Source organism: Danio aesculapii, chromosome 4 (genome assembly GCF_903798145.1).
Source record: "Danio aesculapii chromosome 4, fDanAes4.1, whole genome shotgun sequence".
Classification (NCBI taxonomy): Eukaryota; Metazoa; Chordata; class Actinopteri; order Cypriniformes; family Danionidae; genus Danio; species Danio aesculapii.
In genome coordinates, this window is record NC_079438.1 from 2,281,882 (window position 1) to 2,304,445 (window position 22,564).

At 39.4% G+C, this 22,564-nt stretch overlaps 2 protein-coding genes across 3 annotated transcripts in view; one reads left to right on the plus strand and one right to left on the minus strand.

Annotated features, from left to right (window-relative positions):
- Positions 1 to 12,080, minus strand: part of LOC130222792 (gastrula zinc finger protein XlCGF8.2DB) — a 33,306-nt gene extending 21,226 nt beyond the window's left edge. For both annotated transcript variants that reach the window (XM_056455346.1, XM_056455345.1), the window contains exons 1-2: positions 12,029 to 12,080; positions 2,843 to 2,974 (exon numbers count right to left, since the gene is read on the minus strand). In XM_056455346.1, the coding sequence (XP_056311321.1) occupies positions 2,843 to 2,924 (82 nt within the window). In that variant the 5' untranslated portion in view covers positions 2,925 to 2,974; positions 12,029 to 12,080. The remainder of the gene's footprint in view (positions 1 to 2,842; positions 2,975 to 12,028) is intronic.
- A 914-nt stretch (positions 12,081 to 12,994) lies between these two features.
- On the plus strand, positions 12,995 to 21,162 carry LOC130222777 (gastrula zinc finger protein XlCGF8.2DB). Its single transcript, XM_056455321.1, has 3 exons — positions 12,995 to 13,049; positions 16,531 to 16,665; positions 19,305 to 21,162. The coding sequence occupies exons 2-3, from the start codon at positions 16,581 to 16,583 to the stop codon at positions 20,345 to 20,347; spliced, it is 1,128 nt and encodes a 375-aa protein (XP_056311296.1). The 5' UTR covers positions 12,995 to 13,049; positions 16,531 to 16,580; the 3' UTR covers positions 20,348 to 21,162.
- The last annotated feature ends 1,402 nt before the right edge of the window (positions 21,163 to 22,564 follow it).

Here is a 22,564-nt window from a genome sequence, read left to right on the forward strand (position 1 = left end):
AATGTCCGTTGGTCCGCGCTAACTTCATGTCTGGCGTACGTGTATTTCTTGTGTGTGTTCTCTTTATTTCCATTGGCGACTCCTAGAGGTGATTATGTTAAGCTGCACACTGCAAAGTATCGGAGCAACAAAGTATCCTGGCCACTGGTTCTTTCCAAAGGGAACTGGCAGACCGCTCGGGGTTAAGCCAGTCGTCTTTGAGCCGTGCAATGCCAGCTGTATGGGACGGGATCATCCGCATGTCTAGCAGGTATATAAGATTTCCATACCATGCAGTTGACCAGCCAAACATTTAAGCGCAATTTGAAGCGATCGCCGGTTTTCCCAATGTAGTCGTAGCGATCGACTGCATGCATCGGGCTATAAAGGCGCCATCTGAAGACAAATTTGCATACGTGAATCGGAAACATTTCCATTCAATAAATGTGCAAATAATATGTGATGCTTAAATGCGCTTAACAAATATTGTGACAAGGTGACCTTGGTCAACCCATGATTCATATATCCTCACAAACAGCATGGTTTGGATGAGGCTCCAAGGTGGCAGGATGAGTGATGTATTTTAAGATATTATTCCAGCAAAGTTTTTTTTATTTACTTTTATTTTATTTTATTGAGCGTAATTATTTACCCGCACATCAGGAGACCGCGGTTATCCATTAAAGTCGTGGCTGTTTGTTAACCCCCCTCAACAATTCACAAACTGACCAAGAGCACAGATATGATGCCCATTCTCGCACTCGGTCAGTTGTAGAGCGAGCAATTGGGCAGCTGAAATGCCGGTGGCACTGCCCTGATAAGAGCGGAGGGGTGCTGCTATAACGCCCTAACAAAGTGTTCCTCTAATACATCTGTGTCTCCCACAGACACGGATACTACTCCAGACAGTAAAGTATCGCCCACAATTGAGGCAACTCTCTTCTGAAAGGGTGTTAGTTCAGCATCCCCTGTTCCCCCGCCTTTTCTATCCACACTTTGATGGTGGGCCGCTGTTCTTCTCTTAACCTGCACCTTTACATCGGACCATTTCTTTAATTTGTTCACAGTGCGATGTTCAGACCAGACCGCGTCAGCTAAACTCTCCCACTCTATTTTTTTTCTTTTGTTATTAATTCCGGAGGACAAACTTGCAAATAATACAGTGTTCCTCCAGTCTACCTCCGATTGGAGCACCTCCAATTCACATTCTGTTCAAAGTTTCTCTTTTTGCTTGCTTTTGCCATTGCTTTTTCGTTTAGTTTTGCCAAAGTGGAATGATTACCATATTTATAAGGGGGAGGAGGCAGGGAGGGGTTTTGCGCTCGTGCACGTGCGCTCAGTTTCACGTTAATTCGGATGTACAAAGAGAATATGCTTGGGCTTCCGCGTACACAGTGTTTCATACATCGGATTTTTTTACTGCGTACGCACATTTACAGCTTTGTGAGTACGCGGTGTTTTAGTATGAATTCAACGCAAGTCTTTGTACATGAGGCCCCTGGTGAATACTGGACTTCCTCCAAATCTCAAACTATTTATACTGTACGATCTTCCTTCCTGCAGAGTTCAGCTCCAACCCTGATCAAACACACCTAAACCAATTTTGTAGGATCTGAAGGAGCACTTGGTATTTAAAGACAGGTGCGTTTGATCAAGGTTGTCCCTGAACTGCCTTGATCTCTGCAGGAAAGAAGCTCTCCAGGAGTTGGGTTGAACACCCCTGATTTAGGCCCCGTTTACACTAATACGTTTTAGAATGAAAATGATCCACACTGGCATTTAATCTAGCGTTTCTGAAAAGATCTCCATCCACACTACGCTGCAGAAAACGCACATCCCGTGACCACACACACACACTCTGGAATGCACTGCAGCATATGCAGAGGTCTGAGCTCCAGGCAGTCAGCAGGTGCAATGAGCAACCTCCACAGATGAGAGCAGTGCACGTCGGACAGCTGATCCAAGAATCTACCGCTGGATCTAATCGAATATTTGTTAAACGTGATATTTAATTCACCTTGTTGTCTCTATCTAACAGCATATTCCCTGACTTTGGTCTTTTGAATCTATTACTTGTTCTCAGGTGATGTGTTTTGGCTGAGCGCAAAGATGAGTCAATATAAGAATTTATGTAAGCACATACACTGATTCTGCACATTTGACTGATGCTTGCCTTTATTTGCTATATTGTTTAAACTTATTGCACGTTATACTTTTAAAATGGCCGTTACTGAAACTGATATTCAGCAAAAGTGAGGGTATTTTTCAATGAAAATGAAAGGAGGCAGTAATGTTATAGGCTCCGTTTTGTTATAAATATGCATGCAGTCAAGATGACGCTCATGTGAATATGTAGCTACACAACACCTCAACATTTTTAGGGTCTGTTAAGTTGCTAATATCGAACTATAAATAGGCAAATCATGTTTTCATTTTATTAAGATAGTAAAACAGCTTAGCCATATCAAACCTGCGGAGTCTGGACTTACAAGGAAAGGATGCAAGACTGAACTGTGTGTAGGCTACATAATATTGAGAAACAGTCCCAATCAGAGGAATGTCTGAAGCCACTCAGATGTCTACGTTTTCCTCCATCCACACTGACACGGAATAGCAGCATTTTAAAACCAAAACGGCCTCTTCAGCGTTTTCAAAACGCTCCATTTTTCAGGACTCGAAAACTCCGGCGTAGTGTGGATGGAAGGTGTAACCGTAGTAAAACGTATGCGTTTTAAAACTAAAACGTATTAGTGTAAACGGGGCCTTAGATATGTTCCCCTTCCCTCCATTTCTAGAGTGGATTTACATTTTTGACACTCACGGACTATAATAACGGACTATATCTCTCAGAATGAAAACTGACCTGTTTGTTCCTCAGGGTCTTCATATTTGACTGTTATTTCTTCAATCTTCACGTCTTCGCTCTCCTCTTTAATGAACTCCATCTCTATAATAGTGTGTCAGGTGGAGATCAGTCGCTTCAGCAGGTGCTCTTCTGCAACAGAAAGAAAAATAAATCTAAACTAAATATCTGAATCGTTTTAGGCGGTTCCTTATCTCGGGGGTTCCATATTCCAGTCCTCGAGAGCCCCCGACATTCACATTTTGAACGTCTTCCTTACTTAAAGAGCTCCTATTATGGGATTTTGAAAATGACCTTCAATGCCAGGGATGGGCAAACTCGATCCTGGAGGGCCGGTGTCCCTGCATAGTTTTGCACCAACCCTAATCAAACACACCTGCTTGTAGCTTTCGAGTGATCTTGAAGACACTAATTAGGGTGTTCAGGTGTGTTTGATTTATGTTGGAGCAAAACTCTGCAGGGACACCGGCGCTCGAGGATCGAGTTTGCCCATGCCTGTTCTATGCAGTGTGTAACACAGCACTAAGTGAATGGAAACATCCAGCTAAGGTTTAAACATGAAAGTGCACCGTGTTTAAAACGTTTGGTTCTTTAACGAAATAGTCGAATAAATGAATCGTGTTGGGGTACGAATCTTTTGCTTGAACGCATCGATGTCGACACGGTACATCACCAAAGATGTAGATCCGGTTCTGGTAAAACATGAACGCGCCTTTCCCTTCAGACACTAGTGGAGCGCGAGGGATCGCGGGACTGATCATGACACGAAGATGACGATCACTAGCCGCATTTCCACTATCGGGCCAGTGCGAGCCAGGGCTTTAATCGGGCCAGGCCGGGCCAATAGCCCGGGACGTTGAGAAATGAGGCCGAAATCATCTTGCGTTTCCACTGTCGGGCTAGTTGCTCGCAGCGCGTCACGCAAACACCACCCCTGAACGTCCCCCGAATCAAACTTCACACAACCCGCCCACTTCAGCGGGAACAAAAAACTCAAATTATAACCACAAACATAACCTGGCATCACTACGAGAGCTGGAAGATGGAGAACACCGAAGCGATTGCTTTTTTACTGTTTGTGGTCTGTTGGTGTAAGGCCAGACAGCGATCCCTGGATAAGGACATTCGAGTTCGGCGGCATTTACTTCGAACACAGATTTTGGCTGCAAGGCGCAAAAGAGCAACCGAGCGACGAGAACGACGATAGCAAAACAAATGTAAGGGAAGAAAGCATCTTGTCTCCTCTTTACCTGACAGGAAAACTCCGCCTTTGTACGTAACCCCGCCCCGAAGCCCCAGTTGGCCCTCCTTGGCCCAAGGTATTCGGCGGGCCGAAAAAGGCCGGACGCTGGCCCCAAGGAAGCCCCGCTTTGGCCCGATTACACCCCGGAAGTGATAGTGGAAACGCGAATGGCTTTGGCTCGCCCTGGCTCGCTCGCTTTAGGCGCGATAGTGGAAACGCGGCTACTGACAGATGGAGATTCGGTTAGCGTTAAGAATAGAGTATTTGCTGGTGTTTAACTGCATTGCTTTATTGCATTCCTGCATTGGGCTTACACATACTCTGCTTACTTCACGTCTCGTGCTGAACACAGTTGACCAATCACAACAGACTGGGTCATCGAACCAATCAGCGCAGATTAGCCTCGCTAAGGAGGGGTTTGGGAACAAATGAATCGCTGAATAAATCATATGGGAGTCGTTGGGATAATTAGCTAAACATAAATGCACATTATAAGACAACTAAAGTGTTTTTTGACCTTGCATGCATATCAGCCTGTAGTTGGAGACCCCCAAAACCAAAATATGACCTTTTATAATGCAAAATAGGGGCTCTAATAGACCTGATTGAGATCATTAGCTCATTAACAGAGATCTATGAACTGATCCTTGTGTGTCAAATAAAAGAGACATACAAAATTTGCAGGGACCAGAGGACCAGAATTCAGAACCACTGTCTTAGTTCAGTCTAGGCAAGTTTACCCAGATTAAGTGACGGTCACAATAGAGTTTAATAATTACGTTTTTTCAGCATGCAAGATGCTGTCGTACAGCACTGAGGAAATGGGTGGATAAAAACAAGATGCTTAGAGATCGATAAAGAGAGCGATTGCTCCGTATTTAAAATGTATGTACCGAGAGGTCATGATTTGATCTTCTATTGGTCTCATGCAGTCATGTGATTCGATTTTGAAGGTCAAACTTCATCAAGTTCGAACTCTGAAACATGTGAAACTTCCACGAACTCGAGTTTCCAGTCTGCCGCATTCACATGCGTATGAGTAGAAGTCTATGGGGCGAGAAGTGCAGTGTGACGCGGCTTTACACATGGATGTCTGCTAAACATATTTCAAAGAGCGTTTGTTCTAGATAACCATCCAAGCCTGGTTTTTCCTCAAGGTTTTTGGGACTTGTTTAGAATCAGAATCAGAAAGAGCTTTATTGCCAGGTATGATCACACAAGCAGGGAATTTGTTTTCGTGACAGAGCTTCTACAGTGCAACAGGATAAGAGAGACAGGACAAAAAACAGATAATAAATATATTTTTAAAATAGAAGTAAGTAGTGAGTGCAAATATACAGATTGACAAGTGTATGTACATGTTATTACTATATACAACGTTATATGTGCAGCTGTTATGTGCAAATTGGCATGTAAGTGTGTGGTTAAATAAGTGTATATGTGTATAAAAGTGTATGGCAAGTAGTGATGTTGGCTCCACAATTATTATCATCAAGTGTTCATGAGATGGATTGCCTGAGGGAAGAAACTGTTTCTGTGTCGGGCTGTTCTGGTGCGCAGTGCTCTGTAGCGTCGACCAGAAGGTAAAAGTTCAAAGAGGCAGTGTGCTGGGTGTGAGGGGTCCAGAGTGATTTTGGCAGCTGCGCATCGGCATTTGGCAGATTTTAGCTGCGCATCGGTGGATTTGCTCTTCGGTGTTTGGACTTTCAGCAGTTTTAATTTAACAGCTACTTTGACACAATCGACATTGTAAAAAAGCTGCTAAATGTCTTTTAAGGTCTGTTGAATGAACACTGTCAATTTTAAATGTCTAAACCAGTTAAACTCTAGTGCTATTTCGGGATTTCCGCCTGGATTTTGCCTACCCAAATTTAAAAGCTTCCCAAATTCACATGCAGAGGTGTAAATGCAAAAATGTGGTATCATTTTAAAGAAAACCCTTTGAATTTTCATAAAACAATATTGAAAGTGTTTAAAATAACTGTATATGTTCTCTGTGTTATAATAAACACCCAAAAAAAGGCGCTTTTTGTATTTTTTTTTAGAAACTCACATTTGAAAGTGTACCTTTTAGGTTCTGTGTGGTCTAGCTTGCTGTAATTAATGTTGGTGGTTCCTGCACATGTCTGTAATCATAGGAAAAAAGAAAAATGTCTCTACCATAATCTTGTATTCCAACTGACCGGTCATTGTTTTCATATTTCACTATTCTTTTGTTTGATCAAACATAATTCACTGTGTTTGGACTCCGTCAGACATATAAAAGGATTACTTATGCACATCACCTCAAAAACAGAGGGGAAAAGGCCCTGAAGCGCACAGCGTAAGGTAAGAGATGACAGCTGTCTGTGCTATCTGGAGCTGCTTATTGATCATAAATGTATTGTTTTCACTTCTGCGGTATGGAAACACCGCGATTCATTCGACAACTGTTTGATATGAGAATATATTTCAGTAAAAAAAATGCTAGAACCGTATGAGCACCGGCAAGAGCTTTCATTTGAGCTATAACTTGTACATGTGTCACATATGAACCATATGAAAAATCTGAAAATGAACCAATGTTCAATACCCAGCTCGGGTATCCAAAATACTGTGTATTTAGGTGTAAATAACTTTTGTACAGTAGAATAAAAACCAAAGTGATGCATAGATCAAAGTGATATAGATTCTACACTTTTAAACGAAACCACTTAAGGGGGTCTGGTGCAACGCTAGCCCTTTAAATGTTAAAGCGAATGTCGAGGACGTCACGGACCTGGTAAGTTTAACTGGTTAAAGACATAATCTAAGCATCTACTTAACGTCCTAATATCGCTCTAATATGTTTATTCTAATTAATATCTATGAAAAACAAAAGATAATTCGAAGTTTGCTGGTAGCTGGCATCGATTGACTTCGTATTAGAAAAAAAAAATGAAGCCAATGGGTACCATCAACATGGTACTAGTGCATACATTTTCTAGTTCAGTGTAGCGACGGCTGCTATCGAAACATGAAGTTTCGAAACCTTTCCAAATCTATTGGTTTAGAGTGTAGCTACCCGTCCACGCTTTTCAAATACTCATGTCAATGGTTTAGTTCATCAAACACCGTGAAAACTAAAAAATAAACATCAAACCGAATGTTTTACACAAACACAATCAAAAGGGACGTCAAAATAAACAATCTACAACGAAGTGCAGTCTACCGTGTTGGCCTGAAAACCAGCTGCGTAATAAGCAGGAGCATTTAACAGGTGCCCGCGTTGAGATCTCACTTCGCTACTAAACTCTCCCCGGTTACACAATCACGAAAGATCATGTGACCTCCGACTCAAGCCAACCGGAAACAAGGGAATTTATAACATAAGCAAACAGATACACATTCAAATAATGAAATACAAAACAATAAACAAAATACAAGCGGACCGATCGGCGTCAGCTACATAGAGTGTGCTTTAAATTGACGCGGTCAGGTGATTTTCGTAAACATTACGTCATTACCGTTACAAAAAAATGTAACGGTTAAAAATAGAGTTACTCCAACAGGGATTGTTATTATGGGAGGTTAATTTGAGAAAAGCATGGCTGCTGCCATACACATTTTGAATTTCAAATAAAGAGTAATTAATTTAAAGATTTTACATTAAATATACCCAACCAACGTAGTACTTTCCAAACATTCAGATATTAAAAAAAGAATGTTAATTTTGTAAAATCCGTGAGGAATTCTTATGTCACTTATTTGTTGATTGTCAGAGTGTGCGATTATTTTGATTATTATTCTGATTATTCTCCTAAAAATATGTTCGTAACATTGAATGCGAAAGAAATTATTTGTTATTTTGAAAATGGCGATAAACAAATTAACGATTTTGATTATTTTATTATTTGAAATGGTAAATTCTTTATCCACAAATGGAGAAGCAGTTTTAACATGAAGTGACACGACATATGACCTACAGATGCACATGACACTTTGCTTCTAACTTTATTTCAAGGACATTTGGTACACAAATACAAATCGAGTTATATGATGTCATATTTGCTTTATTGATTGAAGATTTGATTATTATGTGTGTGTGTGTTCTACTGTTTTTACAGACTGTTTTTCTTGTTCTCTCTACTGTGTCTTTACACTGCAGAAATATGTGTGTGTGTTTGTTTCTTTTTGCTTGCTGTGGCCGGAACATTCCGTTCCTCCTTTGGGTGCGCAAACTGTCTCTATCTGACTCGCTCGCATATGCGCGCATACCTACACGCACACATTCTCACGTATTCTGGTTGCTGTAAGCTGTCTTTGTATCGCTGTTTCCCTCCTTCTATGATAATATTCTTTTGTGTTAGGGCTCAGCTGCAGGCGGACCCTCAATGTGTATATAAGATTGCTCTTCCCTCTATTGTGTCAGAATAAAATCATACTGAACCACTCAGCTGATTTTCTTCTCATCTTTCCAAGCTTGGACGGTCTTGATGCAGACACTAGCCACGTTTCCACTATCGCGCCTAAAGCGAGCGAGCCAGGGCGTGCCAAGGCCAGTCGCGTTTCCACTATCACTTCCGGGGCGTAATCGGGCCAAATCGGGGCTTCCTTGGGGCCAGCGTCCGGCCTTTTTCGGCCCGCCGAATACCTTGGGCCAAGGAGGGCCAACTGGGGCTTCGGGGCGGGGTTACGTACAAAGGCGGAGTTTTCCTGTCAGGTAAAGAGGAGACAAGATGCTTTCTTCCCTTACATTTGTTTTGCTATCGCGCTTGATCAACTCACTAAGAAGAAGAAAAAATAAATGCCGCCGAACTCGAATGTCCTTATCCAGGGATCGCTGTCTGGCCTTACACCAACAGACCACAAACAGTAAAAAAGCAATGGCTTCGGTGTTCTCCATCTTCCAGCTCTTGTAGTGATGCCAGGTTGTGTTTGTGGTTATAATTTGAGTTTTTTGTTCCCGCTGAAGTGGGCGGGTTGTGTGACGGGTTGTGTGACGTTTGATTCGGGGGACGTTCTGGGGGCGGTGTTTGCGTGACGCGCTGCGAGCAACTAGCCCGACAGTGGAAACGCGACATGATTTCGGCCTCATTTCTCAACCTCCCGGGCTATTGGCCCGGCCTGGCCCGATTAAAGCCCTGGCTTGCACTGGCCCGATAGTGGAAATGCGGCTACTCACTGGTGATACAAAAAACAAGAGTGAAAGGACCTGAGAAAAAACGGATTTTCCTACAAAGATGGAATTGATTCAAAAAGTACAACATATTTTCTTATACAACTGATAATATTGCTTGGAAAACGCCGTATTTATGTCAAGAAATGGGCCCAAGCGAAGCCAAATTTTGAACATTTTCTGAAGGAGATTAAACAATACGGTACTACATTATGTAACATTAAAAACAGAAAAGCTAATAAAAAACACATATGGAGCATTATGTAACTTTCAATTGATTGAATAAAAGTTTTATTTTTTATTAATATTTTTTTTACCCCTGGCATCTGTTTATACTTTATATTACTGAGATAATTTCTCTCATTTTATTTTACTTTGTTCATAATTGTTGTGAGATGTGTTCTCTTGTACTAAGTTTTTACATATTTACAATAAAATAAATAATTAAATAAATAAAAGACTGTCGTGACACGTCCGGTTTTCACTGTCATGTGTCACCCGTTTTTCGGATGAGACGTTAAACCGAGATCCTGACTCTCTGTGGTCGTTAAAAATCCCAGGATGTCCTTCGAAAAAGAGTAGGGGTTTAACCCCGGCATCCTGGCCTAATCTGCCCACTGGCCTCTGTCCATCATGGCCTCCTAACCCTCCCCATATCATAATCAGCTTCATCACTCTGTCTCCTCTCCACCAATCAGCTAGTGTGTGGTGTGCGTTCTGGCGCAAAATGGCTGCCATCACGTCATCCAGGTGGATGCTGCACACTGGTGGTGGACGAGGAGATTCCCCCTACGTGTAAAGCGCTTTGAGTGCCCAGAAAAGCGCTATATAAATGTAAGGAATTATTATTATTCTCGGTAATGGCATGTGTAGTGATCTGTGTCACTCAGAGTGTCGCGCTGCATGTCACTGCAGTGACATCGACACTCGGCGAAACTTAACGACACTAATCAACACGCGCAAAACCCTATTTAATCAATACGCGACTTTAAACATGATTTATTGCGTCGCAAGTTAGTTTATATGCTGGACTACTCCATGAGGATTTAATTTAAAAGCATTTATTTTACATATTAGTAGCTATACTTCCGGAATTTACTGCTACTATACGTAACATTTAGTCATTTCAGTGGATGTCAGTGGATATCAAATTTATTGAGACTAGCTTATCTGTTGTGCCGTATATTATTGCATCGGGGCGGTTCCTTTGTTGGCTACAATATGGACTTCTCTATGTTTGTTAATTCATTCATTTATTTTATTAATTAATTTATTTATTTTTCATTTTAAGGTATTTTAATTAACATGGTTTATAAAGTTATAATAAAATGCATGTTGTAAATACATAACATATAATCATTTTTAAATATTAAAGCAAAAAGAAACTTATCACATTAATGTGCTTATTATAACGTGTTTATACTAACACCAACTGGCACATGTCATGCAAATAAATAAATAAATAAATAAAAATAAATATATATATATATATATATATATATATATATATATATATATATATATATATATATATATATATATATATATACCCACACACATATATATATATATATATATATATATATATATATATATATATATATATATATATATATATATATATACATATTTACACATATATAAATATATACCCACACACATATATATATATATATATATATATATATATATAAATATATATATACACACACATATATATACACACACACATATATATATATACACACACACACACACATATATATATATATATATATACATATATATATATATATATATATATACACATATATATATATACATATATATACACACATATATATACATATACACATATATATATACATATATATACACACATATATATACACACATATATATATACACACATATATATACACATATACATATATATAATTATACATATATATATATATATATACATATACATATATATATATATATATATATATATATATATACACACACACACATATATATACACATATATATACACATATATAAATACACACATATATATATATACACACACACATATATATATACACACACATATATATATATATATACACACACACACATATATATATATATCAGTTTTATATAATTCAGAGCAATAAGAGTGCTTAAGTTTCTTATTAGCTGGCTTATCTAACAAACTAAATCTAAAAACAGATAAAAGGATAAACACCATACAGACTCTTAATGTTAAATCATATTTGATCATTAGTTATTTGTATTTCATCGACTATAAATTGAATAAATCAGCCACAAAGCATTTGTAAACATTTGCAGTTTATATATTTATATAGTTATTGAATGCTCTTTTGACTAGCACACCATCGTGTGGTAAATCCAAAGCTTTGAAATGTTGTCATTAGGCAAAATTATTATTAATAATAATAATAATAATAATAAGTGTTTGACTTATTGTAATTTGAATGGTATTTCCCTTTGTTTGGTTTTCGTCGCGTTTACGATTGTTTTGGATTGTTGTGAATCAGATTTAATTAATTCATAGTTTCAAGAAAGCTCTGTTGTCTGTTCACAGCTTTAATAAAAAACGCTTCATAGTTATAGGAAGTGAAATGAGACGCGCCTTCGGTTACTCGTGAGTTTTAATGACAGAAAATAGAGTGTATTAATGATTGACAGTATTTCATTGTGACGTTACATTGATAATTACCATGTTTTACATCGGTTGTAAAAACAACAACGTTCGTTGAACGGTTAATTACTATATTAAATGCTTTAAAACACAAACCTTTCTTCCGTCGAGTTACAACAAAAGCCGGACCGTCGCGCAGCCGTGTGACGTCATAGCCATAACGTCGTAACAAAATAAAAGTCCAGTTCACACGCTTACTGCAGAAATCTGTCATTCATTCATTTTCTTTTCGGCGTAGTCACTTTATTAATCTGGGGTCGCCACAGCGGAATGAACCGCCAACTTATCCACCATATGTTTTACGCAGCGGATGCCCTTCCTGCTGCAACCCATCACTGGGAAACATCCATACACACTCATTCTGCAGCAAGCTGTTTTTCCTTAATATCATATTTTTAATGGCATCCGGAGGACCCACCATTATAAATACACGAAGACAATATTGGTGAAGATGAACAGAACATGCAACCGAGATTATTAATCTAGATACATACCTTTTATTGTTATTTTATTTTAATTAACGCAGACATGAATAACTATGATTTATTGAACGTGTAACTCGCTCATGAGTAAAGATAAGTCTTTAAAATAACGATTATTTGAAAATGAAAGCTAATTTTATATGGTAGATCAGTTTTATCACACATTAACTGCATATTAATATTGATATTATACTAAATAATATTACAAAACTGTAAAAATTGCAATAAATAATATAAATAAACTTAAGCGGGGTGCAGCACAATCGCCTCACAGCAAGAAGGTCGCTGGTTCGAGGCTCGGCTGGGTCAGTTGGCGTTTCTGTGAGGAGTTCTCCATGCAATCGGTTTCAGTCCATAACTGTCCAAAGACGTGTGTTTTAGGTGAAATGGGTAAGCTAAATTGTCCGTAGTGTATATGTGTGAATGAGAATGTATGGATGTTTCCCAGTGATGTGTTGCAGCTGGAAGGGCATCCGCTGCGTAAAAACATCTGCTGGATAAGTTGGCGGTTCATTCCGCTCTGGCGACCCATGATGAATAAATGAACTCAAGCGTCTTCACTGGACTTTTGTTTTGCAGTGAAGATGTCATAGCGCTGCGCCGCGTAATGGCGTCTGTGATTCGGCTGTAGAAAGGTAAATGTTTTCAGTTATTCTAGTGTCTGAGGTGCGTTTCGTTTTACGAAAGCATCATTACTGTCGTATTCACGCGCTCGAATAACCACACGATGATGATGATGATGATGATTATAATGATGCCTGCTGGTCAACGTCAATGCAGCATAAACATAAACCCAAACAAACTTCCAGGGAAATTATCTAGGTTATTGTAGTCGTCGGTGTAAACTATGTTTAATGCCGAGCCTAAACGTAAACAATACCCACATGTTAACTTTTGGTTGCTGGTATTTCGTTTTGTTTTGCTAGTTTGTTTACTTTTGTTTGTTTTTGATAAGGTTATTTAGGAGAAATTAATTTCAGGAATATTTTAAAATGTCATTTACACCGATTGAAAGTAATTGTTTTGTCATGGAATATCAGGGATTTTTGTTTGTAATTTTTGACTTCAGATGTATCGGAATATTTCCTTTTTTCCCCTACTTTGTTTTCATCATGACATTTACATGTTTTGCCTGTTGTTGGGGTCAGAATATTCCTCTATCTACCTTTTATTCCTCTATCAAATGTTAGACTGTACCTATTAAAATGACAGAGGTAAAGTTGGTAATTCGGATATTCAGACATTCCTCTTAATAATATAATTTCAGAAAAGGATTCTTTGCAAATTGTAAATAGGGAAATATTATCAGCCACTGACTATCAAAGTACAACATTGTTTACAGTCTATTAGATCGTTCTAATGTTGTTTTAAAGTCATACTAACATGCTTATTCTGTAGAGGTAAAGTCGGTTTTATATTCGCACATTCGGGCTTTCCCCTTAATATAATTTTATAAAAGTATTATTTGCAAACTCTAAATAGCGAAATCATATTAGCAGCCAATGACTATCAAAGTACAGCATTGATCACAGTCAAATAAACAGTGTTAATGTTGTTTTCAAGTCACACTTGCGTGCTAATTCCGATCGGATATTCAAATTAGCGTGGTAAACAATATAGAGATAGTTAAATGAACGAATGTGCGAATATAAAACCAACTTTACCTCTTTCTTATTCTGAATCTGACCAAATATTCAAATTAGCATGGTAAACAATACAGAGACAGTTAAATGAACGAATGTGCGAATGTAAAACCAACTTTACCTCAGTATTATAATGCTGCCTGTGCCGTTTTTATGTTGTTGTTTTGTTTGTCTGCTCAGTCTTGTATTTTACAGAAACACTTCTGATAATTGCAGTCTAAAATAACTTGTTTCTGCCATTTCTTCTGTTGTTTTGTTGTGAAAATGTACACTTGGAAAATTAAGGGAACATTAAGAAAAATAGAAAGCATTTACCTCTTAATACAAAGCCTACTACACCCTGTTTGATACATGAATGAGGGTAAAAGGTCCAAATTAAAGGTGCGGTATGTAAGTCTGACACCAGTGGTTGAACTAGGTATTGCACTCCTGGATCAAAACAAGCGCAAGCGCAGGTTGCCAGATTGAGAACAGGAACGAGTGATTTAAACTGTGGTCTAAATAAAAGCAACGGCACCAGATAGAAGGAATATTTTCCATATTAGGAGTTTTTGTCCTAACCAACACCTCGAATTGATATCTTAGAAACGGCTTATATTTCTCAATCGTGAACTGAAAACTAACAGTGATCACCTCAGGTACTCCTCATGTGCTTTATTCAGTGTTGAATGCTAATAATGTGAGTTTGAATTCCGTTTTACATGACATTTATTGCCATACTACTGAAAGCAGCAGCAGATAGTTCACCTCAGAGCATACATGTGTAACGGTTAGTACTCGGTTTCCTCTGCGTTGTGTACTGTACAGATGAGACCTGACACCCAATCACGCCTTGAACGGACCACTTTATTCTGGTAAACAGAGTAAAACCACAGTGATCAGTTTCGGCAGTCTAACGTGTCGTCCACGACCACTCTCTTGGCTGGCGCGAATAATAATCAATTAAACATATAACATGAGTTCAAAAACACAGTAAATATTAAATCATGTACCTGGTAAACAGAGTAAAACCACAGTGATCAGTTTCGGCAGTCTAACATGTCGTCTTGCAATGATGGGTGTCTTTTAGCAATTATAAAGTTGTATGCACAAAGAAATGATACATTATGAATAATAAAAACAAAAAATATATATATTTTACAGGAGCACTCACTCACCACGACCACTCTCTTGGCTGGCGCGAATAATGAACTAGTTTATAACATGCCACCAGCCAATGAACAGAGAGGGGGGTCATTTAGAATTAAAGGGCCATGTACATAAAATAAAAGCAAGTGGAAGCATTTTTATAACCTGTTACACATGCCAACATTCGGATCATAAAATCCGGATTTTATCCGGGGGTACGTGTGAAGGGAAGCGCGGGTTTGAAGGTGCGCGCGAAGTGAAGACCGGAGGGGTTGGGTGCGGGTGCGCAAACTGATGAGCGGGTGCGAAGGTGCATGCGAACTGGGGAGCAGGTATGAAGATGGTTGCACGGTGGGTTCGGTGCGCATGGGGACTGAACCAAACAGCTGATGAGCAGGGGTGGGGGTGTAATTCTAAGTTTTCCAGGAGACAGAACAATACGGAAGGTGGGCGGGAGATGGGTCTGAAATACAGGGGATTCCCGGGAAAAACGGGAGTGTTGGCAGGTATGCCTCAGAGCTTGAAAATAAAATAAACCCTTTGAAATTGAACTTCAGAACTAAACACGCGATTCAGAATCTACATTTAATAATGTTTAATATGAATTAAATAGATTATGAACCTTACAATTTCATGTGTGAGTGCATATTCTGAGCTTCTGAATGGCTGTATTTACATTTCTGTCGTGTTTCGTCTGGTGCAAACAGCAAAATCGCTTATCACTGTGGATCTCGTAACTGATGCGGTAAAAATGTAACCTGCTCACCTAATGTTTACGCGTGTAATATTTATATAATCTGCTAATTAATAACCTCATAAGGAACTCTGAATGTCATTTCGGAGTCTGATACTGTCCACCGGAGGTCACATTTCAGTCACAGACGCATGCTTTCAGAGCCTTTCTGAATGAGTGAATGAAATATGCTGTTTTCCAGCAAGGCTACCCGGGGTGCTAAAATATAATTGGCTAACTGGCAGTGGGCGGGTTAAAATTACCATAACAAAGACAGCGTTCTGGCACGGGAAACATTTTCAAAGCAGAATATCTGACTTCAGCATTGTTCAGATGAATAAGTATGTTCCCTCAGCATGTTTCTGAAACATCTGCAAACATATTATGGTGTTTTTATGCTTTAGAGGGGTCAAAAACTTTCGAGAGAGAGAAAAAAAATAAATCTATATGCATAGAGGCTATAATCAAAGTCTTCTGACAATCAGCCTGTGTGGCTCTTTTACCAGTGTGCACTGATTAGTGAACCAAATACATGATTGAGACACACCCAAGATTTAGTTTGGATTTCTTTGAAATATTCTCATCTTTAACTTGATGTTTCTCAACCCACAGAAAATATCCTGGAGATGCGATGCTGATCTCCATGTGACACTGTTGTAAAGATGGCGTTTATTAAAGAGGAGAGTGAAGACCTGGAGATTGAAGACACATTCAGAGTCAAGCAGGAAGATCCAGAGGAACAAACAGGTTGGTTCTCATTCTCAGAACTCAACAGATTTGACTCTCCTTCACTAAATCTTTAAAATAAAGCAGCCAACTGTAATTTCAATCCTCAAACCTGTTTAGCATGAAGAAACAATCTCATCTTCATCACAAACTCTGTAGACTACAGTAAAGGGTGTATTTTGTAATGCTAAAAGTACCTGCAGAATATATATATATATATATTATAAATAAATAAATAACTTAAAAATAAGTAGACATCTCCATTCTCACAACGGTTTTCTGAGTTTTCTCACCCTTCCAACCGAGTTTGTTCCACCGAGGTAATGTGGGAACATGTCCAGTGCTGTTGCGAATACTTTGTAAACGCCTATACTGCTCATTGAAATTATTTGATTAAATTAATTAAATTGTAATTGGTGCAACATGGAAAACAGTATAAAATAGGCTTCTTTGAGACTGAATTTTTCACCTTAATTTTATTTAGGCGAGATTATTATTTTATTTGACAATCCAGTTCGTGATTCGGTATTGTTGAAGCATAGCGGATTTGTTTTGAAGCACTTCACCTCAAAGGCTATTCGTTCTTCTCTTTTATCTCGACGATAACTGACCAACAAAATATATAAACAAAGAGACAATCTGTACGAAATTCGTTTTAAAATATGTTTATTCGGTTCGGGTATGTTTTGTTTGAGCCTGTCCACTACTCAACTGTGCCGGTGGATGATTTGTTTCGGTCATTGGAATGTAAGGATTTAATTAATGCTTCACTAACTGTATTGCATCACAATCTTCTGTCATATATCTGCAAATTTTTTAATATGTCAATTTTAAAGATTACGTCTTGAGCGTCTGATTTTTCCTTGTTGCTGGTGTGCTTTTATTACATTTAGATTTCGACGAAATATTCAAATTAAAAAGGAAATGAATCATGTCATAACGAATGCCCTTAAATAATGTAGCCTTTGACTGTAAACATCAGGGGTGGTGCGTACATTAGAATAAAATCCTGCAGACGCCCCTGGATTTTATATATATATATATATATATATATATATATATATATATATATATATATGTATCCCCCCTTAGATTTTTTGTTTCTTTTTAAAATATTTCTCAAATGATGTTGAACAGATTCGGGAAATTTTCACAGTATGTCTGACAATATTTTTTCTTCTGGAGAAAGTCTTATTTGTTTTATTTCGGCTAGAATGAAAGCAGTTTTTAATTTTTTAAAGAACATTTTAAGGTCAAAATTATTAGCCCCTTTAAGCAATTTTTTTCTATGGTCTACAGAACAAACCATCATTATACGATAACTTGCCTAATTACCCTAACCTGCATAGTTAACCTAATTATCCTAGTTAAGCCTTTGAATGTCACGTTAAGCTGTATAGAAGTGTCTTGAAGAATATCTAGTCAAATATTATTTACTGTCATCATGGCAAAGTAAAACATTGTTTAAATTTACTTTTATAGGATGTTATAAGACCCTTAAAAAGTAAATAAATGTCTTACATGCTGTTTTACAAGGCATTAAACAAGCATTTTTATTTGTTATTTATAAAACACTTTAGGATTAGTTTCTTACAATCAGTATCAAGTAGGGTTGTGATGCTTAAAACGTCAATTTCCCCCTGACAATGCATAACGAGTGCATACTTAAACAGCTCTGATTGGCCATTGTGTTCATGAGCTCAGAAATGACTGATTGGCCGTGAAGGTCATCGGTTCAGCTAGCGCAAACACAGATACACAGACACTGGATCGTTTCAAAGCTGTGTAGATCAGTCGATCCATTCGTAGGTCAACTCAGACCAGCTGATCGACTTGTCTTTGAAATGCTGAGCATGTGAACACAACGGCCAATCAGCGGTGTTTAAGCATGCGCTCAAATGTACTGAATGAACTCAATACTTTTGACAATCCTAGTATCTGGTAAATATACTGCAAGTTAGGGCGTACTCACACTATGTACAGTTACCTTGAACCGGGCCAAAGCACGCTTGTCCCCCAAACGGCCAGCACTCTCACATTACATTCGGGACTGGGCGCGCTTACATCATCGAAGATTTTTTTAGTTATATCGTTTTAGTCGTTTGGGACGCAGTCAAATATTTCGCCGAACAGATCCGCCACTTTTGACGCTCATAAACAGTCATAAAGTCCTCTAGCTGCAGGAATTAGGAGGTTTGCTGAAGGTGCAGCTGTCGCGCAGTGAGGGGTTTGCATCTTTAATAATCTACGGCAGTTTGCGCTCATTGAACAGTAAGAATCTATATGAAACAGTCCTGTAAAAGTCACGTCTCGTCATCAGTTTCGGGCTCAGGCGCGCTTTGCATTCACACTACAGGTCCGGCCAAGTGAACCGTGCCTGAGCCCAATTCAGAGCACTCACACTTCTCAAACAATCCGGGAAATGGGCCTGAGCACGGTTCGGATAGCATAGTGTGAGTACGCCCTTAATGTCACCAATGTGACCAGTTAAACCTAAAGTGGCAAAGAATGTATGGGAAGGGTCTTAAAAAAGGTCTTGAATTCCCCTCTCTGAGTTCTGTATATACCCCGTGTTAAAATGGTCATTTTTGACCCACAAGTCATCAGGAGCATTAAACTGCAGTTAATTTATATGTGTTTGTTTCTGTTCGACTTGATAGCGCTGAAAGAGGAGAGTCAAGTACTTGACGAAGAGACCGATCAGACTGACCAACATCGTGATTTTATAAATGGAGAAGAATCTTTTAATAGTTTCCAAACTAAAATAAGGATTCTCTGCTGCAAAAAAAGATCTCGCAAGACTGCGACTAGACTTTATTTCACCTGCGGTCACTGCGGACAAGGTTTCGACCAGCAAGGAAACTACAACGTCCACATGAGGATTCACACCGGAGAGAAGCCGTACAGCTGCCAGCAGTGCGGCAAGAGCTTCAACCGCAACGGCAACCTGAAGGTCCACATGAGGATCCACACAGGAGAAAACCCGTTCACCTGCGTTCAGTGCGGGAAGAGTTTCACTCAGAAGTGCAGCCTCAAAATCCACATGAGGATCCACACCGGAGAAAGCCCGTTCGCCTGCCAGATGTGTGGGAAAAGTTTCAGTCGAAGGGGAAGTCTTAGGAGTCACATGAGAACTCACACCGGAGAGAAACCGTACTTGTGCTCGCAGTGTGAACAGAGATTCAAGCACAAACCCACCCTGACCACCCACATGAGGACTCACACCGGAGAGAGGCCGCTGGTGTGCACTCAGTGCGGACAGAGCTTCAGATATCGCTTGACCCTTAGTAATCACATGAAGACTCATTTAAACGAGAGCCATTTCAGCTGTCACTACTGCGGGACGACTTTCACCGACAAGAAACTGCTCTCCAGGCACGTGTCCACTCACATCGCAGAGAAGCCCTTCATGTGCAGTTGCTGTGGAGTGACATGCAAGAGCGCAATCGCTCTCAACGTCCACATGAGAGTTCACACCGGAGTGAAGCCTTTCGTCTGCGCTCAGTGCGGGAAGAGATTCTCTCAGAAAGGAAACCTTTGCTTGCACATGAGGATCCACACGGGAGTGAAGCCGTTCACCTGCCTTCAGTGCCAGAGGAGTTTCACCTACAACAAAGACCTGCAGCGCCATTTGAAGACTCACGCTGGAGAGAAACCCAAGGGTTCCTCGGTAGCTGTGTATATAGCCGGAGATGAGAACTAGATTTGTGGGCAAAACTGGAATATCATATAGCAGTGTTTTCACACAATGAGTCAAAGAGAACCACATAGACACTTCCTGATAAACTGGCGGCAAATATCAGACAGAAAAGTTTAGTTTTCCAAACAACCGTCTTTTTCTAATATAGTTATATACAAGGCAAGATCTTATACAGAAGACAAAACACAGTGAACTTTTAGTGGCTTTTGCGAGACGTTCTTTGGGAGCGCAGATGCTCTAATCCAGGGGTGTCCAAACTCGGTCCTGGAGGGCCGGTGTTTTGCAGATTTTAGCTCCAACTTGCCTAAACACACCTGCTAGGATTTTTCTAGAAAGCCTAGAAAGCTTGATTAGTTGGCCCAGGTGTGTCTGGGGTTGGAATTAAACTTCGCAGGACACCGGCCCTCCAGGACCAAGTTTGGGCACCCCTGCTCCTAACAGTTCTGGAGGTGGTGATAATACTGAACCACTGTGACTTTAGCTGAGGGGTTTTAGTATGAACAAAACAACATTTCAGATGTTTTACAACGTACTGGAAAGGCTGGTTTGTCTATTAATGTGTCCCATCAATCTAAATCACATGACTTTTTAGTGCACATGCTGGAATTTGTTCAGTAAAAGTGGTTCCGTCGTAGTTTATGCACGTTTTTTCTTATTGACTAAAAGTTTATCCTACTCGGAGTTCCCCTTACTATAAAACACATTTTACTGGACTGTCCTGCTTTTAATGATCCCTGAAGACTTTGTTTATGAAGTGAACTCTTAAGGATATTTTTAGCAAAGTGACACCAGAAAAGATTTTAGAATTCTTATCATGTATCAACACTAAAAATCATATTTAATTTTTGTATTCATTTGTTTGTTGATTTTTAATTGTATATTTATTATTGAAATGTTCCTGCCTTGAAAATAGCCTTGGTTGCTGACATGGCATTAAAAAATATACATTACATCCTACTCAGTTGGGATATATACGATCTTTAAGGACATTTTCAAAATTTATCCGCATTTTTTTAAGCCAAATTAAATTTAATCCATTAATCCAAAATGTGCGTAAGAATAGATGAATGGAAACACAGCCAGTGTGGTTTGAGATTTATAGAAACACAACTTAAAACAACCCACAGATTTTATGCTGCACTATCAGGCAGTGACTCTGGAGGCAGCATTGTGCTTGAAGGCACTTCGTAAAACTAACTTCAGACAGACTTCTGAGACAACCAGGGGCTCTGCTAGCCGATTCGGCCCCTATGATGCTGTGTTCACACCAGACGCGGAAGAAGTGTGAGTGATTTACATGTTAAGTCAATGCAAAGACATGAATAGGCATCCTGTGGCGCGATGCGCGCAAATGAGGCGGAGCAATTCGCTCAAGTTTGAAAATCTGAACTTGAGTGGACATTCGCGCCACGTTAACCAATCAGGAGCTTATGAAGCAGCGCCTGTTGTTGGTGTTCCGGGGGGAAATCCTCCAGCCGACACCGGACAACAGCTCATCAAACTGGGCTCGGCTCAGTCAGAAGCACCGCTGAAAGCCTCCATCATCCAGGTTAAATTTCTGGAGGAGTTTATGAGCTCACAGAGCTGGGTGCACCTCAGAAAGGATCTAGTGGACTCAGAGACAGCTCCAAATGGATCGACACTGTTATTCAGCCTACATAAAGCACATAAACACAGCTATTCTCTCAAAAAAATCCATGTGAGCTATTTAGCAACGAAGCTAGAGTCACCGGGCAGACAGAAGCCCTGCCCATGAATCATCTATTGTTTTAGTGAATTTGACGTGCGAATGAAGAGAGTAAACTCAAAATGTTCATAAGGCTGTTTACACGCGAATGGCACGATTTATCCGCGCGTACCGCGTATGGTGTGAACACAGCATGACTTTTTTTTTTTTGGTTAGCCCCTTCACAAAATTGAAGAACGGTGGGGGGATCAGTCGTGAACTTACGTGGAGCACAGAGGGGCCTTGGGTGGGTTGTCATGAAGGAAAATAAAGAATTGGCCGGGGGGGGGGCTATTGTGTCACGAACAAAGCTGAAGAATGGGGGAAGGGAGTAAGACTGACCCCTAATAGTAACTCTTGGGGGCCCTAAAGTGCGTCAGTCCTTAGAATTGTGCTAACTTTTAATTTATAAATGATTATTATAAGGTTATAACATCTATAAAGTCGCTGAATACTTGCGTATTTCCTTCGTAATTAATTACCATGATTATTTT

What these genes read in the sequence shown, in the direction of transcription:
- LOC130222777 (XM_056455321.1), top strand. Translation starts at nt 16,581, where the DNA reads ATGGCGTTTATTAAAGAGGAGAGTGAAGACCTGGAGATTGAAGACACA. An exon ending in AGATCCAGAGGAACAAACAG is followed by an intron (nt 16,666 to 19,304) that starts GTTGGTTCTCAT and finishes TCGACTTGATAG; the next exon opens with CGCTGAAAGAGGAGAGTCAA.